The sequence below is a fragment of the Emydura macquarii genome, unplaced genomic scaffold, assembly GCF_026122565.2.
Source record: "Emydura macquarii macquarii isolate MOO-44397 ecotype Brisbane River unplaced genomic scaffold, CSIRO-AGI_Emac_v2 contig_2676, whole genome shotgun sequence".
NCBI lineage: Eukaryota > Metazoa > Chordata > Testudines > Chelidae > Emydura > Emydura macquarii.
The window spans coordinates 41,139,967-41,156,890 of NW_027132813.1; the positions used below are offsets into that span (position 1 = coordinate 41,139,967).

Consider the following 16,924-nt stretch of genomic DNA (forward strand, 5'->3'; position numbering starts at 1 on the left):
ATAAAACTTAACTACTGAGTTTGCTGTTATGACTGAATACACACTAGGAGCAGCTCAGATGACTAAGAAGGTGGCACTATTATACAGTCACTCTTCTGACCATAACTGTACTTCAAGTAAATCTTGATGGAAAAGAAGTCCAGACTGAAGGAGTTCATACCCCAGTGGCTTTGATGCTCATACTGTAGCCAATCCCCTCCATTTCCCATCCCTGTAGTGATTCTCCTGTGGACTTCTCACTGTCTCATGCTTTTGCTTTGAGGGAAAAAAAAATCAAGTTATACAATTTTTTTCCATTTTTTTCAAAAGTGCATATTGAAAAGTCAATCCAAGACTTAACATCTGTTTAGCAGTACAGTAGGTCTTTACAAATAATTACATTGCATAGTTTATATCTCGTTTAGGACTTTTTACAACAAGCTGTTCTGATAAAGTGCAAAACAATAATAAACTCTGTATTTATACATTTGTTTTCAGTGAAGTTTCTACTACCTATTTTCAAATGTCATTGGTGTAAATGGCTAAATTTACAAAAGTCATTTCTGTGCCATTTCTTGCTATTTAAGATCCATGTCTGGTTTCTCATCTCTCCAGTTCTGCTTCTAGTATTTCTCCCCATGTAACAGCATCCATGGGATACATGCTTCTTTCTGGTAAGCCACCGTGTGAATGAATGTTGCTATATTTTCCGCTCAGCCATTCATGCTTCACTTTGCTTTTCCAGTAGTTTCTCAGTAGGGTGACCTGATAAAGGGTAAACAGTTTAAAAGCCTTGAAAAACTTGAATAAACTAAGTAGGAGTCAATGTGGACGTTGGGAGAACTAAAGTTTTATGCCAGAAAAAGCATCTACACAACACCACACATGCGTGTCTGGAACTTCAATGCAATACACAGGTGTAAAACTGCCCTCTAGTGGATCAGGGCTTTAACTTTCTCATTTTTCAGTACAACAGGAGTCATTCTTGCTTCTCAAATCTTCTGCTTCTCATCCCCACCCTTTTAGACTGAATCCCTACCCTAAAGTAAAACTTTTTTTCATCTTTCTATTTCTCTTCCCCTCCAGGGGGTCCCAAAATAACCCCATCTCTCTTGTGTGTTCTTGTAACAGGGTGGCTGGGTTTTTCTGTTGATGCTCCCTACTAATGCAGGGAGGTACTAACTTGTTGACTCATTGATAGTTGTAGCTTGTTACCTCAACCCTGAATAAAAGGAAGTAGAAGTAGCAGTCTGGGAGAGGAATCTAGGTTAGCGAAGACCTACAGGAGGAGCCTTGGAAATGGCCATGTAACTAGAAAAAGTTTGTAGTAGGATTTTTGGTGTTTGCTTTGTTAATAAAGTCAGGTGCCGGGAAGGTCTTGAGTCTGGACTTCAGTATGTCTGCTCTCTTCAGAACAGTGTGAGCACTCCATCTGCTCACAGCCCTGTCTCCTTGTTAGCCTGTGTCTTATACTGAACCACTAAAACACTTCCTGAGTGAGGAGGTGACTCTAAAACCTCTTAAGTCTGAGTTCCACTGACCAGTAATCTATGCAGAGATAAACTTAAAGCCCCAAATGAGGTGGATGAAGGGTTTCTAAAGCTGCTGGTTCTCTAACCCCTAGCTGCATCTGGCTAATGAAGTGTATAGGGGCAAGTACCTCTCTAGCTCAGCAGATTCCAGGACCCCCTTCTCTTCAAGTAGGATTATTCCACTGAAGTGAAATTATGGAGGAACATATATGTATAACTGTGTCCCTTGCTCAATGTGTTCCATTCCAGAGATGGAGTGATCACTTCTCAGGGATCTGAGGATAGCTCATTGTCACTATGGTACTTTTATTTCTTGGCATCTCTGCAGAGACTGCCAGTTGTGGTGGTAATGGTGCTAGTGATACTTCACTAGGGCATGGCCTATACTACAGTGGGTCCACGCAAGGCAGCTTCTATGGACCTAATTATGTCAGGTGTATACACTAGAATGCAGCTTCTGCTGAAGTAAGTTGCCCACTATGCTGACATACCTCCACCTCATGAGGTGTAGCACTTATGTTAATGTAGTTAGGGTGGTGCGGTCTCCGTGTAAACTGCTTTAACTTACGGTGCCTGTTGGCTATTAGCCCCAAGTGGGCTAATAGCCGCCCTCCCCCACGCTGTCAACCAGGCATGGGTTTACAGCGGGGAGGAGGGGACAGCTGTGAGCCTGCATCTGGCTGACAGCTGAGGTTGTCAGCACCAGTGCTGCTGGGCTCTAGCAGTCAGAATCCCACAGTGCCCCACTTCTGTTGGTGGAAGTGCTCCTGGTGAGGAAGCACCACTGACAGAAGGAGGAAGTATGAATGTGAACCAGGGTTTTAATTAGGGAGGTGGCTGTACATCGACTTAAATTACAACTACTTAATTTTATAGTGTAGACAAGCCCTGAGTCCTCACAGGCTGTAGCTATTAGATGGCAACAACTTTGGGTTGCTCTTAACCTTGGATGGATCAGAAATACTGATCAGGAGCAAACCTCACAGATCTTAATACCAATCCCAAAAGCTCTCCAGTTTCCCAAAGCTAGACAGTCCGTCGTCTTAAATTTACCTTCCATGAATATCCGTTTCTTCGATCACAGTCTATCTCTCGTTGACAGACAGCTCTTACGGTTAAACAGTGATGTTTCCACAAATAGTCACTGTTTTCAATTGCATGATTCCAGCTCTTGCATGTCATGGCGGCATTGCATAAACTCTGAAGGTCCAGTTCATTGAAAATTTTAAAACTGACTTCTGGAGGCAGCAGCTCCACAAAGTCCTCCTGCTTCTCCTCCTCCTTGTGGGGCGGAAGAATGGTCCGTTCTTTACGCGAAGCAACTGCCTGTTTGCTCTTCTTGGAGGTTTTCTGCATAATTTAAGGTGGCGGTACATCAATCAGCCACGAGTAACCCTGGGGGCGAGGAAGCATTGTACACTGGTCACTAAACTCCTGCCCATGCAGTTCCCACTTATCTCCATGACATAATACAGGGGGTCAACTTTCACCAGGCTCCCAGCTAGGGTTAAAGGCTACTATGTTCAAGTGTCTCAGGCAGCGCCCTAGACTGTGTGCCAAGGCTGGAGCAGCCCTCTGGCAGCGTGTGACGGCTAGGCGATGCCCCTCGTGTGTGCCCAGCCCCGAGCACTCACTGCTGCAGGCTGCCCAGGGAACAATTTGAAGGGGGGGGGGGAGGGAAGGGAAAGGGGTGGTGGGAGCCACTGAACCAAACTGTGTGAACCCTGCGAACGAGGGGAACCACTTCAGGCCAAGGGTGCAGCAGCGCCCCCATGTTTCAGGACGGCGGGTGGTTCCCGCTGCCAAGGTTGCCCCAGGCACGGGGCCCCCAGGGCCCAGGGCGGGCCTTCCTGCGGGCTCGCCTGGCCTAGGCGCGACTGGAGCCAGTTCTCATCTCCCCCGCCCCGCCCCGGCGAAGGCAGGGGCAGACTCAAGCCCCCCGCGCAGGCCGCCTCCTACCTGGCCTCGCGCCGGCGGCCCCCGGGTGACAGTTTTTTGTTTTTTTTTTTTTAAACTGTCTTCCTCCCCCCCACCCCCCTTCGAACGTGTTTATTTACATCCTCCGCCCTCCACGCCATGCGCATGCGCCGGAGGCTGTTGGGGCCGCGGGCGGTCGGGACTTGTAGTTTCCCCGCGGCGACGCTCCCGTGAGGCCCGGCGGGCGGGGGGAGGGTGGGGGACTACCGTTTCCGGGGTGGGCGGAGCTTCGGGGATGTAAACACCCTCCTCCCCCCCCCCACCCGCACGGCGGGACAGGTCTGGACTGGACGGGAGGGCGGCCTCAGTCCCTCCCTGCGCGGCTCGTGTTTCCGCGGGGGACAGGGCGTAGGCTGCTCCCGGGCCTTGTCCCGCCGGCGGAGAGGGGGGTGCCCCGCCCTTCCCGTCCTGCTCCGCTCCGCTCCCCCCGGCGCCGCCCATGTCGGGGTTCGAGCTCGCGCCGGCGGACGGGGGCTGCCCGGTGGCGCTGCCACCCGGCCAGACAGTGCTGGGAAGAGGCCCCCTGCTGGGAGTAAGTCTGGCTCCTCGGGGGGGGGCTCCCTGATCCCGCGCCCCGCTGCGGCGTCCCCCAGCCCAGTGCCAGCGAGCCCAGGAGCCGCCTCGGGGGCGGCCTGGCGCGGGACGTGCCCGTGGGCGCAGGCCAGGGCCGGAGCGTTGCGCGGCCCGCTGGGCAAAGGGGCTTCATCGCTCTGTGGGCCCCGGTGTCCCCGGCCTGGCTCGGCTCGGCACGGCTCGGCACGCACTGCCTGGCTTTTATTCGCCTCCTCTTTATCATAGAGTCTAGGGCCGGAAGGGACCATTGGATCATCTGGTCGCCAGACCCTCGGGTGTAGCCCCAGGCTCTCAGACTTCACCCGCTGAGCCCTGTGCTGACCCCCGTACGAGGAAGGCAGAATCGGAGCCCTCCAGTTCCTTTCAAGCCTTTCTCCGTAATCACCCGCGGTGGAAACGTGTGTTAAAGGAGAATCTCAGTTTTCCTTAATGTGACTCCAGGATCTGGGGCTTTAAGAGAAACTCTAAATATCATGAGACTTGTAATAAAATCGTACGGGTTGGAAACTGTCATTTTCCTGTTTGTATAAACATCTCTTTGCTGCTTCTCTCCCAAATCAGAGGAAATTAGGGGTCAAACTGGGGAGAGGGAATAGCATTATTATTCCCCCCAAATTTTCTGCCAACACAAACCAGGTTCTGCTCTGAGACACCAAAACAAGACACTTACAGGAGACCTTAATAATAACACGATAGGGTCTCGTGCGCTTGTGCTTTCTTCAACAGTGAAATAACTAATAATGTTAATACATTACTGTAGGGCTGCCAATCCATTGAAATGAATAGGGACAGTGCATGTCTTTCTCAGAACTTTTGTTTGGCAACAGGGAGTCTGCAGTGCAGAGGGGAGGCCCTGCCCCAGGGAGGAAGTTGGAGAGCGAGCCTGCCTTGCAGTCATCCTGCAGCAGTGGGTCGTGTCCCAGGGGCAGGGTTTGGATCCTTGCTCTGGGTGTTGTGACCTGGCACACTGGGTCACTGCACCTCTCAGGCTTGGTCTGGACACCCTGCTGTCCTGACAGCTGGGCCAGACCTGCATGGCACTGCGACCTGTGCGCCACTTCACAATATCTGGAGTTGGGGAGCCAAGCTCAGCTCTGTGGGGCAGGAGCTGCTACAGCCAGTGAGAGCAGGACAGACTCATTCTTCAAGCCTGCCCTCTACTCCTGAGGATTCTCTGCACTGGGCCTGCAACCTACTATTCAGGAAACACTGCTTTAGAGCATAAGATGGCATTCTCCAGAAAAATCACCTCTTCTCTGAAGCACCACATACAAATTTGAAGTGAAATAATTTTCTCAAGATTCTTCTATTGACCTAGCCATGTCTACATGGGTTAGCTTGGCTTAACTATGGTGCTTAAGGGTGTGAATTGTTTTACACCCTTAAACAATGTAGTTATGTTAATTTAAATGTTAAGTGTAAACCAGGGTTTTTACTCATGCATATCAGCACTTAGTACCTAATCACTATGGTATCTTTCTCTAGTTAGCAAATACGGTTACATTCATAAAAAGCTTTTATACGAATCTGCTAAGTAGTTTTAGATTTGGGAGAAAGATTGTCTTGAACTCTCTAATACAAATGGTGTCAGTATTTTTAAACTCTTTTAATACCATAGTATACATTTTTGCCCTCAGTTATACCCTGTACAAACCAGTGGATTAGGTAGAGGTAGAATTTGATCAACTGTTTTGTGTTTAATCTGTAATGCTAGTGCCCACACACAACCGAATAGATGCATTAGGGTAAGAAAAGTGAGATTGACTAAAAATAATTGTGAAACTGATCAGTGTGCATTCATTATACTAGCTCTCAGGTAGATAAATGTCTGCATAATCCTAGAGGGGAGGGAGCCAGTCCTTCTTTTTTAAAATAAACTTTTCTGGTTGTTTTCAATTTGGGCCTTTTTACCCTTTAGATATCCTTTATTACCTGGGATTTTTGCACTTAAACCATTATTTTGTGTTTGACTGGGCTTCCTCAGAAGAGGGCAGGTACATTTTTCCGTTTGGCATGCTGGCTCTTTCATAGTAAGTATAAACAACGAGATCTGTGGCACTTTAAAGACTAACAAATTTAATATTTGCAGACATAAGCTTTCGAGAGACTTCAGCTCTCTTCAACTGCATCTGAAGAAGAGAGCTGAAGTCTCTCGAAAGCTTATGTCTGCAAATATTAAATTTATTAGTCTTTAAAGTGCCACAGATCTCTTGTTGTTTTTGCTGTATACAGACTAACACAGCTACCCCTCTGGAACTATAGTTAGTATAATTAGCGTTAAAATAAAAACAAGCTTACCTCTTCTAGGCTTCTCTCTAGTAATATAGCTATATAATAAATAAATGGGAAATTCCTGAAGCACTTACTCAGATTGTTCAACTGTGCTGCCCAAGCTTCAAAAGTTTTCTGGAGAAAACCAAGCAGTTGTAGCAATATTAATGCATAGTAAATGAAACTCCATAGGTGGAACTGGCAAACAGATCATCATGGGGTCAAATAGTCATGAAAGTAAGTGTGCGTGCGTGCGTGCGTGCGTGCGTGCGTGCGTGCGTAGACTGGAAGCCTTTTCAGCCAGTCAGATTATTTTCATTTAAGTTACTTTCTGCTATTAGATGGCTATTTGTTATTTCCTCATGTATACCTGGATTTGCTTTTGAATTTATATATTAAGAGCATAGCATGCATAATGTAGTTTTAAGATTAGTTCATGGCTGGTTCAAAGAGTTGTGTGCAAGGCTATGTTACTTCTTCATGAGATGTATTTCAGGATTGGACTACTAGGCTATTTCTGGTCTGTGGTCTTGAATTTTATTTGACTTGAACTGAGGCATTTTTTCCTTTTGTAATGTTTTATGACTTGAATGTATTTCTTACTAATTCATAGAATACCTGCTAATTGACTTCTAATACACTCTACTTCATTAGCATTTGCTTTAATGAGAACCACTTTAGTTGCTTGTCTATGTGCTTAATTGATTTTCAGAGGCTAAGCTAGTAGCTAAAGAATGGAGGAGGACCACTTCATGAAGATCCCAGACCCGTTATTGTTGTAAAATGGTAGACTTAATTGCTCTGTGATCTTTGGAATTCTAAAGAGCTGAGGATGTCAGTTGAGGGAGGCTGCTGATAGGGGATGCACTGTCTGCAAAGATCTTTTTTGATATGGGGATGTATGAAAGATGTGTTTGGATCACTTTCTCTGGCACGGAAAATGCTCAGTGGGTATGAGCAGGCCACTGGCAATGGAAATGCTTCTTTCCCTATTAACTACTTTTTCCATCTGTGGAAAGAGATGAAATTATGTCAAAATCTCATTTGTAGAACTGGAATGGGGCTAAAATAATTTGACACCTACTAGCCAGAGACCAGTAGGAAAGATGAGAAGAAGTGGGGGAGTTTGGGAGGTCCAAAGGCAACACAGAATTCCAGCCCTCGCATCCAACTGTTGATATAGGGGCTGGTTCTGGGATTCTTGTCCATGGACTCTGCTCAGATGCTCCAGTTTTCATATTGGGTGTTTGAAAACCAAAAGCCATATCAGCAGACTCTGGCTGATGAGAAGAGAACATTTTCTCAGCTTGCTCCCTCTTCCTGCTCAACCCTCCTGATTGCAGAGCCATGCCGGGGCATGGGTTTCTTTGCTGCATCACTCCTCCTTCAGTCTCCTGCTGCAATCAGAGGAGTGCTGGAAAGGATCTATAGATGAAGGTGGATCTCTGTTACTCTCCCCAAGCTTCTGGTTTTTTTTTTTTTTTTTTTTTTTAATCCTACTGCTTACATCTGCTGGTATTCATAGCTTTCTCAAATAGCAGAGTGAAACTGACACCTCTGTCAGTTGTTTGCAGAAGAACTCTGTGTAGCTTGGAAGTTTGTCTATCACCAGAAAAAGTTCATCCAATAAAATTACCTCATCCACCTTGTCAATTTTATCTTTTTCATTGCTTGATCACAGGTTCTTGATAGCAACAGGGAAACCACTCTGAGTCCAGTTGATATTTCTCTGTCGCCTGGCAAAGCTAAGAGCAGCAGAGGTATGGAAATAGTATCTTTAATTCAGTCTAGTTCCTTTAGCTCTATAAAGGCCAGATCTGTGAATGTTAAATCAGTGCTGGTGAAAATCATGGAAGTTGCAATCCCCAGCTCAGAGAATATCCACTATCAATAAACAGAAGTGGAAAGAGGAAGTGCCTCAGGATGACTATCCCAAATATCAATGCAGGTCCCATGATCACATATCGGTGAGGAAGCCAAGCACATGTACCAGACACACTGGGACCACATCATCACATACAATGTCTGTTACAATGGTGATGTGGTCTGCTGTTTCCAACACACTCCATGAACAAAAATGGAATTTACTCACTTACCTCCAATGGGCATGTAGAATGCTTGGTAGTCTGGCAAAATCATGGATACGCATCTGCTACTGCACACCTTCTAAGCACTGACCTTGAGGTTATTGTGTGTACAAGGGGCAATGGCCTTTAGCTATCACACAGGGTCCTTTGCTACGATGGGTTTTTACCTGCCACAATAGCAGCTTGATGGATTATTTGACTAATTTATTATCTTGTTCTGAATTGGACTCTGAATCCTCACAGGGATAGTAAATTTTGTTGTTCATGGCCAACAACAGTATTCAGTCTTAATGCTGTGGGGTTTCTAGTGACTTGGACCTAGTAGGGTGTTCTCGGTAGTCACACAGCACCTTATTTCTTGGAGCGCTGCTATATATTCCATACTCATGCTTACTATATTCCATCTCTGTCCTGGAACATTTCACACAACATGCCACCTCTTTATTTGTGCTGCTTTTGCCATTAAAGATGTGAATTTCTCCTGGACTAGTACCTATTCCCCTTCTTCAATTTGTGACCCTACCTTTATGTCCTGATTCAATGGCTCTACGCTGTTCCATCTTCCGTCTCAAGATAATACATTAGGACCCTGTCTGTGCGTACCCTGTGAAAGTTTTATTTCCCTAGCTTTGTTCTTGTGGCACTTGCTTACAATTTAGCATATAATGTTTATAGTAAGTGCCTACAATGAGAAAACATGTCAGTTTTTTCAGTTAATTTATGTTGGTCATGTTTTGCTTTGAATAACCTTTCAGATATATTTTCTTGTGTAATAATCCCACATGCAGTGACTGTTTTCATTTTTGAGCTTACTTGGTTAAGTGCAAGTTCCTCACTAGAGGTCACAATACACTTGTAATGCTGGTAGCAGTTTTCTGACAGTTTGAATACACAGCTTTAAATGTAATAAACACAGAGAAAAATGCATTATAGTTTCCTACAAAGATGTAATTAGATCTTCTTGCTGTCTTGAATGCCACACTTAAAGGAAATATATGAACAGGAGAAACTTTCCTTGCAAATAGTAGCAGGTTTCTAGGTTAACTCATCAATATTCGTTATGCTGCACATACAGGAGAGCAAACTCACTTTCTGTATTAAATAATATTATTAAAACAAATGACTGCAGCAAAAATCTCATTAGAGCTCCAAATTTCTCCAAATGAAAAAAACAGAAGAATTAGCATCTGTTACAGTTGGATTAAAAATTGAAGTAATTTTTAAAAACAGAATGTATCTCACAGAATGTTCTTGTAATGCCAGTCCTTAGGAACTAATGACTTTCATAACTTTTTTCCTGAGTTTTGTAAGCCTCTGAGTACTGTCTCTATTTCAGTTTTAGTATCACTGTTTCTAGATTTAACAGTTTGTCTGCTGTGGTGATGCTGGTGGGATTTATTGGAGTTGCCCTGAAAGTTTCTTTATAGAAAACATGACTTCCTGCTCTTTGCCTACCAGTAGCCTTGAGACAAGCACAGCACTCTATATAGTATTTCAAGACACATTATCTCTTATTCTATGTAGTATTGTCAGGCCTTGAAAAACCATGAGATTTTGACGAATGGTAAATTCTGTGGGGTGTTTTTTTGCTTGACTTTAGCTTTTTGAGCTGGCAGGGCTCATGTTCTCAAGCTTTTCTCCACACTGAGGATGGACAGTTAATTTTTGGATTTAACAGTATAACGTCAGGCACCCAGTTCTGAAAATCTTGACCGTAATGTTTTAATCTAGTTCTAATACATAATTTTTTTTTTTTTTTTTATATAATGTAATTGCCTTATGTAGAACTACTTACAAGACATCAGAATCCTACAGCCTGCACGAACTGCACTCAATGAGAGCTTGTAATCTGACTGTTGGTTTATCTTGATTTGATTTTTGTTTGTTTACTATAATGACTGCTCTTATCTCAAATGTCTTTTTTTCAGATTACAGATAAGAGAGTATCCAGAAAACATGCCATATTGGAGGTGGTGGGTGACCAGCTTCGCATTAAACCGGTAACTTGACCTTTTTTGTTGCTTCTATAACAGTCAAGCTACACTAGAAAAAGCTACTTTGGTATCAGATACAAATGGATCTCAGTAATTCTTAACAAAATCTATGTAAGAAGTAGACACTGATCAGTTTCTTTATTTTCAGACATTCCTGATTTTCATCTGGTGACCCACATTGCTTTTTCTAAAAGGTGATTCTGGAGTGAAACTGGCATTCTCTAAGGATGGGAAAATACTTTACAAACATTAATATACTCATACCCATCTGTTGTTATCCTCATTTTTTGGAGACTGTGACTTGCCTCAGTTCACGGGGGGGAAGAAGGTAGAGTGATGAACAAGAGCCAGTTCTCCTGATTCCCTGTCCCCTCTTCTTTACAGACCGCCTCTTTGCAGAATACAGAAATGCCAATGAGAAATCAAATTATTTTCAATAATTTGCTTTTATTTTTATCTGTTACAGTAATGTAGCTCTGGAAAAATGTAAGAAATATAGAACATAATTCTGGAAGCGCTGATTGTGACTCCATAGTTAGTTCAATTTTGCACTTAAAGCAGGGATTTATTCTCTTTTGTATGAAAAATAGTGTGTCCTCCATAAATTTACAGCATTTACTGAATACAGAATTAATTTTCTGAAAATTTGTAAGTGAATCTGATAATTAGTTGAGGTGAAAATTAAATTTGAGTCCTTCAAGAAAATTAGCTTCTATCAGTCTTTTCTTGTGACTTGAATAACACAGATTCTTAAGAACATAAACATAAGAATGGCCATACTGGATTAGACATGTGGTCCATCTAGCCCAATATCCTGTTTTCCCGCAATGGATGGTGCTAGATGCTTCAGAGGATATGAACAGACAGAATGGGAATTTATCAAGTGATCCATCCCCTGTCATTCAGGTCCAGTGTCTGGCAGTCAGAAGTTTAGGGACATCCTGAATATGAGGTTCAGTCCCTGACCATTTTAGCTAACAGCCATTGATGGAAGTATCCTCTGTGAAGTTATCTAATTATTTTTGAACTCAGTTACACTTTCGCCTTTACAAGTTTCACAGACTAACTCTGTGTTTTCTGAAGAAGTACTTCCTCCTATTTATGTTAAACCTGTTGCCTGTTAATTTTATTGGGTGACCTCTGATTTGTGTGTTATGTGAAGGGGGTCAATAACACTTCCTTACTCACTTTCTTCACACCATTCATGGTTTTATAGACATGTCAGATTCTCCCTCAGTGTTCTTTTCCAAACCAAAAAGTCCTAGTCTGTTTGATTTCTCCTCACATGGAAACTATTCAATACCCCCATAATTTTTGTTGTTCATCTCTGTACTTTTTCCAATTCTAATGCATCTTTTTTGAGATGGAGTGAACAAAATTGCATGCAGTATTCAAGATGTGGGTGTACCATGGATTTATATAGTTGCATTGTTATATTCTGTCTTATCTATTCCTTTCCCAGTGGTTCCTAACATTGTTAGCTTTTTTTACTGCCTACTGCACATTGAGCGGATGTTTTCAGAGAACTATACATGATGACACCAAGATCTTTCTTGAGTGGTAACAGCTAATTTAGACCCCATCATTTTATATATATTATTGGGATTTATGTTTTCCAGTGTGCATTGCTTTGCATTTATCAACGTTCAATATCATGTGCCATTTTGTTGCCCTGTCCCCCAATTTTGTGTCCCATTGATTATCATAATTCCACCAAGTTTCTATGATGCCTATTTTACTGATATTCTCATTTAATGTCAGGCCCTCAAGTTCACCTGTCTTGGTAATTAAACTTCTTGTGTTTGTATACAAGCACTTACCATGTTTGTATACAAGCACTTATCAAATTTGTCAATATTTAGTTGTCTGCCTTCATGTGATGTAAATGAATGGGACTCTTTTTAATTTGACTTTCAGTTCCTTCCTGTACTTTATCAATTTCTCTTCTCTTTACTAGAGTATAGAGTATCCCCTTTAAACTTTCCGGATGGCTACATTTAATTGAAATCTTGTGCATAGGCTATATTTGAAGAAACAGGTTGTGATTAAGCTTAAGTTATTAATAATTATATCTAATTGTTTGGATAATTATAGATTAGTGATGGGCTCAGGGTAGCAGAGCTGGTAACTTTTAAGGGGGGCCATTGTGACATCAGAGGTAACTCAGCCAGTCACCATTCTTCCTCTATGCATTTTGCGTACAGCTGTTCTATTATGGTGGTGTGAGGGAGACAGCACGTTTCAAGAGTTCAGCGGATGATTACTTGCTCAATGCTCAGTGCTGTTTGAAGGTTTTGTGGCTATGTACTAGCTTGGACATCAGTGCTTAAAACGCTCCTCATGGCCTCATTAGGCAGTGTTGCTGGAAGTACTGAGACTGGAACATGGAGGAAACCTCAAAGCACAGAGACCCTGGTACTTGGGCTCTCTCTGTCCCTGCTTTACATAGTGCCAGTTTCACTAATGCATCCCTCTAAATTAATAAGTCAGTTACAAATTAAGGAATGGATGCACTAGTCATCAGCTGCTTTGTGCTGCTCTTGCACTGCAAGGCAGCTGTAAATAAAACATAACTGGCTGGGGCACTCTGGCTGCTTTTGCATTGCTGTGATGTACTGGCGATTCTGTCCTTAAAAGTTAAAATAATAAAAAAAGTTGGTACTAGATATCATTAGAAGCATTGCAAGGTAGCATTCTGTTATGGATTTCTTGTTTAGTATGAAGTGTTTGCAATTTAAATTAAGGATACCCCCATGTTAAAAAACCAAAACCCTAAATAAATAAGGAGTTAAGGTTGAATGTATGTATCAGTAATTTAAGGGTAAAAAAGAAAAAGTAAAGGGATGTTATAATGATATCAATTCCAAATATTATAAACCGAGGAGACTGGAATTAAGGTTGTATTTAAAAGGAATCTCATTATATTAAAGTAAGAACTGTAATTCTGCCCTACCATGAAGGGGGAAGATCATTTTTTTTTTCATGTCTTTAAAAAGCAATTTATTCTAATCTGGGACCACAAAAACTAAAATGATGTTGTCATAATCATATTGTTATTACATGATGTTGCTACAGGGCAGTTAATGTTGTTTGAGTGCCTTTACTGTGTATTTCTGACCTTAATATGCTTGGATTATTTTAACCTTGATTCTGGGTTTATAATGCTTGTTTTTGGGACAATACAACATTCTTGTAATGTTTTCTACCCTTAAATTACTGATGGTTAGACTCAACCTTAACATAATATTTTTTTAATCTGGGATATACATGAGACCCCAGCTAATTCATCCCATCTCTAAATAAGATGTAATTACTGTTTGTCGTCATTAACCTTAGCTCACTGGTTTTATATCTACAATTTAATTTTTGTGTGTTGTTCCATTGAAGCATGCTCTAGATACTTCTATTTATATTGGGAATGATGATTTTATTAAATCCCCTTTTGCTGATTTACAATAAATTAATTATAATTTATAGAGCAATTATAGTAGCCCTCTTCATATGGAAGTTCCATTGGATTTATTGGGAGGTAGGTAAGCTAGCAAATGTTTTTTGCTTAGTGTGATAATTAGTCAAAATGGAAAAATGAATTGCCATGGTCATGGGGTTTCCTAAAACCATTTATTTAGTGGAAAAGAAAAGGAGCAAATGGCTAGGCAAATTCTAATGTATATTTTTCTGCCTCTGCAGTACCCTGGATGGTTACTAATAAAGTATTTATTGATTGCGTCAATAAGCATTATGTAATAGTGCTCCAGCCACTTTATTTTCAAGAAACTTCTTATCTGTTACCTACACTCAAACAATTTATATTCCAGGTAAAGCTCCAAGCTTCAGTTCTTTCAGGTTCCTAAACATATCACTGGAAAAAGTAATTCTTGTTGACCCAAATGATAGTAGAATGGGGACCTTTAGGGACCCTCCAGTGGAATCAGCCTCTGTGGTCGCTGGCTCACAGAAGCACCAGACATCTGTGACAATGCAACCATAGAGGCTGATGGCTATCTTAGGTGTCACTCTACCTCCTTTCTCTTGGTAGAAGTTGCATAACACTGTTTAAAACTGTCCTATAGATGAGACTGGCTTCAGATCTCACCTGTTCCAAATGATATATTAGCAGTCAGTCTTGTAGCCATGAGAATGATTTTTAGGATACAGTCATGTCTGGTATTCCTATGTTCTCCAATACTTCATGTGCGGAATAAGAGGGAGCAGATGAAGTTCTAAGCAGAATTTCCTAGTAACTGCTATCCCAAATTATGTGGGAGCTGCTTTAACCAAAACACTGAAACTTGATGTTGATAAGCAATGAGCCTGTAACGTGTATTACATGTTTATTCACACAGCACTGACTGAACTCCAAATGTCCTGACCCTAGCAATCAATGTACTTGGAGTACACTCTCAAATGGACTCCAGGGGGCAATCTCTTCCTTCTGTTCCAAAAGTCCAGAGTTCTAGCCAGACTATTTCTAGGCCATCACTATCTAATTTAGCTATTAGAATATTCTATATTTTATAAAGTACTTCTACAGTACCCTTCAGCAAAGTTTCTTCATTATACCAATAAACTGAGGAAGGAAAAAAAAATAGATCAACAGAATAGTTTCTCATTAGAGGGTATTTCAGTTTTGCAAGTCATCTGTGTGTTTGCATGTAGTATTGTTTTATTCTTATGCATAACAGATGAGGCTCTCTTTAGCTAATGTTGCTTTACTTTTAAAATCACATATTGTCACAGTTCATAAAGCTGGAAAAGTGTTGGGGCCTAATATTTAAAATACACTTTTCCAAAGTGGGAATAGCTGCTGTTTCAATTAATGCTGACCCTTATTTTCACTAAGATAATCAAACTTTAAACCTACAGTTAAAACTGAAATCTAATGCTAAAAATTAAAGGTAGAAACTGAATCTGATTTTTAAACTCTAAATCGAGGGAGTGAAGGAAACAAAATAGAATCTAATAGACTATCTTCAGCTGAAAATAAACTTTTTTTAAATGTACCATCTGAATGATGTGGCAAAGACTTGTCCTGGAAATCTCTGCACTGCTGGACAGGTGCTGTACCATTTACCAGTGCTACTGTATTGCTTCTCTAGGGAAACTTTTCTTCTCCTAGTTGGCAGCATAATCACAGAGCAAGTAGCCAGTGCATTATTCTAAACGTGATAATAACTGAAAGCCTTTTCAAGAGGGACAACATATTGTGGTGGTACTGTACATAGGATTAAACATATCTTTGTGCTGAATGCTGGCCAAACAATTGGGACATATCCAAAGAAATATTTTATGCTTTCTTTTGTATTGGCACAGCAAAGATTCCACTCAGTTTTAAGTGTCCATCTCTCCACAGCTTTTGCATTCAAGAATATAAAATAGTTTTGACCTGAGGGAATGGTGTTAGTTCCTAAACTGCATATTATACTATTTAGGTAGTATATAATTTCAGGACTGACTTTGTTTCTAAAGCAGCGTGGTATCATGAGACAGTGTTTTATTTCAAGTCTTTTCTGCTGTTGATTAGAGGCAAAATGTTTCTGTGTAAGATAAGTGACTGAAATTTGGTGTGCTGACTTACTAACAGTAAATAAATTACTGTGACATCAGGATATTGTGATTGATTGTTTTATTTGAAAATGGATGGTTTGGGAAATAAAATTCGAAGAGCAAGATGCATAAATATCTTTTCCAATTAGTCCCAGAGTAGTAGCCATATATAGTTGGACACATTAAAACATTTGTTAAAATGAAAGTAGAATCAAATTGGATGTCTTATGACAAAGCTATTTGTTGACGGGGGGGAACTTTGGAATCTCTAACTCTCTCCCATACATCTGAGGTCATAACCTAGAGACACAGCTGCCAGATTTTGTGCAGCTCCATATGACTGTGACATTACCCAGGGTACAATCTGGACCAGTGAACAGCTGTGTCCCCTCAGTTCTCCAGCCTGAGATGTCTTTTTATACTGCTTTGCTGTGAGAGCTGCCCCTCCTGGTCTGCTCACACACAGCCTTCATCATGTAAATTCCTCCCAGTTACACTGCAAGAGTGCTACAGCCAGCCACTCTTGAATTACACTGCAGAGCAACATCAGCAAATTCTCAGTCCCACACTTCCCCCAGAAATGTGTGTCTTGTATTGCCCAGTTCTTTCCTGGACAATACAAGCTTATATAAGGTCAGTCACTTTATTAATAGAAAATGCTATACACAGTCCTGTTATCCCACATGGAGTTTCCCAGACACTTCAATCCAAACACAGTGGTGTAGATAAAACAAGATTATTAACTACAAAAGATGGATTTTTAAGTGATTACAAATAATGAAGCATAAAAGTTAGAAGTGGTTGAAAGAAAATAAAAGTAAATCTCAGCTAATGCCTATCTGAAGAAGCTAGAGTTAATTCAAAGCAAAGGTCTCTCACCACGTTTTAGCAGTCTTATTGGCTGAATCTTTCAGTCAGGATCCCTCCACCAGTCCAAAGCTGGTTCCTTTGTTCATCAGGTGTC

General features: G+C 41.7%; 2 protein-coding genes across 3 annotated transcripts in view; one reads left to right on the plus strand and one right to left on the minus strand.

Annotated features, from left to right (window-relative positions):
- Positions 1-328: 328 nt before the first annotated feature.
- On the minus strand, positions 329-3,538 carry FBXO48 (F-box protein 48). Its single transcript, XM_067564659.1, has 3 exons — positions 3,471-3,538; positions 2,565-2,906; positions 329-744 (listed from the first exon to the last, which is right to left on the minus strand). Exons 2-3 carry the CDS (start codon positions 2,865-2,867, stop codon positions 583-585), a joined length of 465 nt encoding a protein of 154 aa, XP_067420760.1. The 5' UTR covers positions 2,868-2,906; positions 3,471-3,538; the 3' UTR covers positions 329-582.
- Positions 3,539-3,772: 234 nt separating this feature from the next.
- APLF (aprataxin and PNKP like factor) overlaps positions 3,773-16,924 on the plus strand; it is an 81,813-nt gene continuing 68,661 nt past the window's right edge. For both annotated transcript variants that reach the window (XM_067565278.1, XM_067565277.1), the window contains exons 1-2: positions 3,773-4,020; positions 10,348-10,419. In XM_067565278.1, coding sequence (XP_067421379.1) covers positions 3,928-4,020; positions 10,348-10,419 — 165 coding nt within the window. In that variant the 5' untranslated portion in view covers positions 3,773-3,927. The remainder of the gene's footprint in view (positions 4,021-10,347; positions 10,420-16,924) is intronic.

Excerpts from the sequence above, each read along its gene's own strand:
- FBXO48 (XM_067564659.1), bottom strand. The coding sequence starts at position 2,867 with ATGCAGAAAACCTCCAAGAAGAGCAAACAGGCAGTTGCTTCGCGTAAA. Across the intron at positions 745-2,564 it reads GAAACGGATATTCATGGAAG|GTCACCCTACTGAGAAACTA; the intron begins GTAAATTTAAGA and ends ACCCTTTATCAG.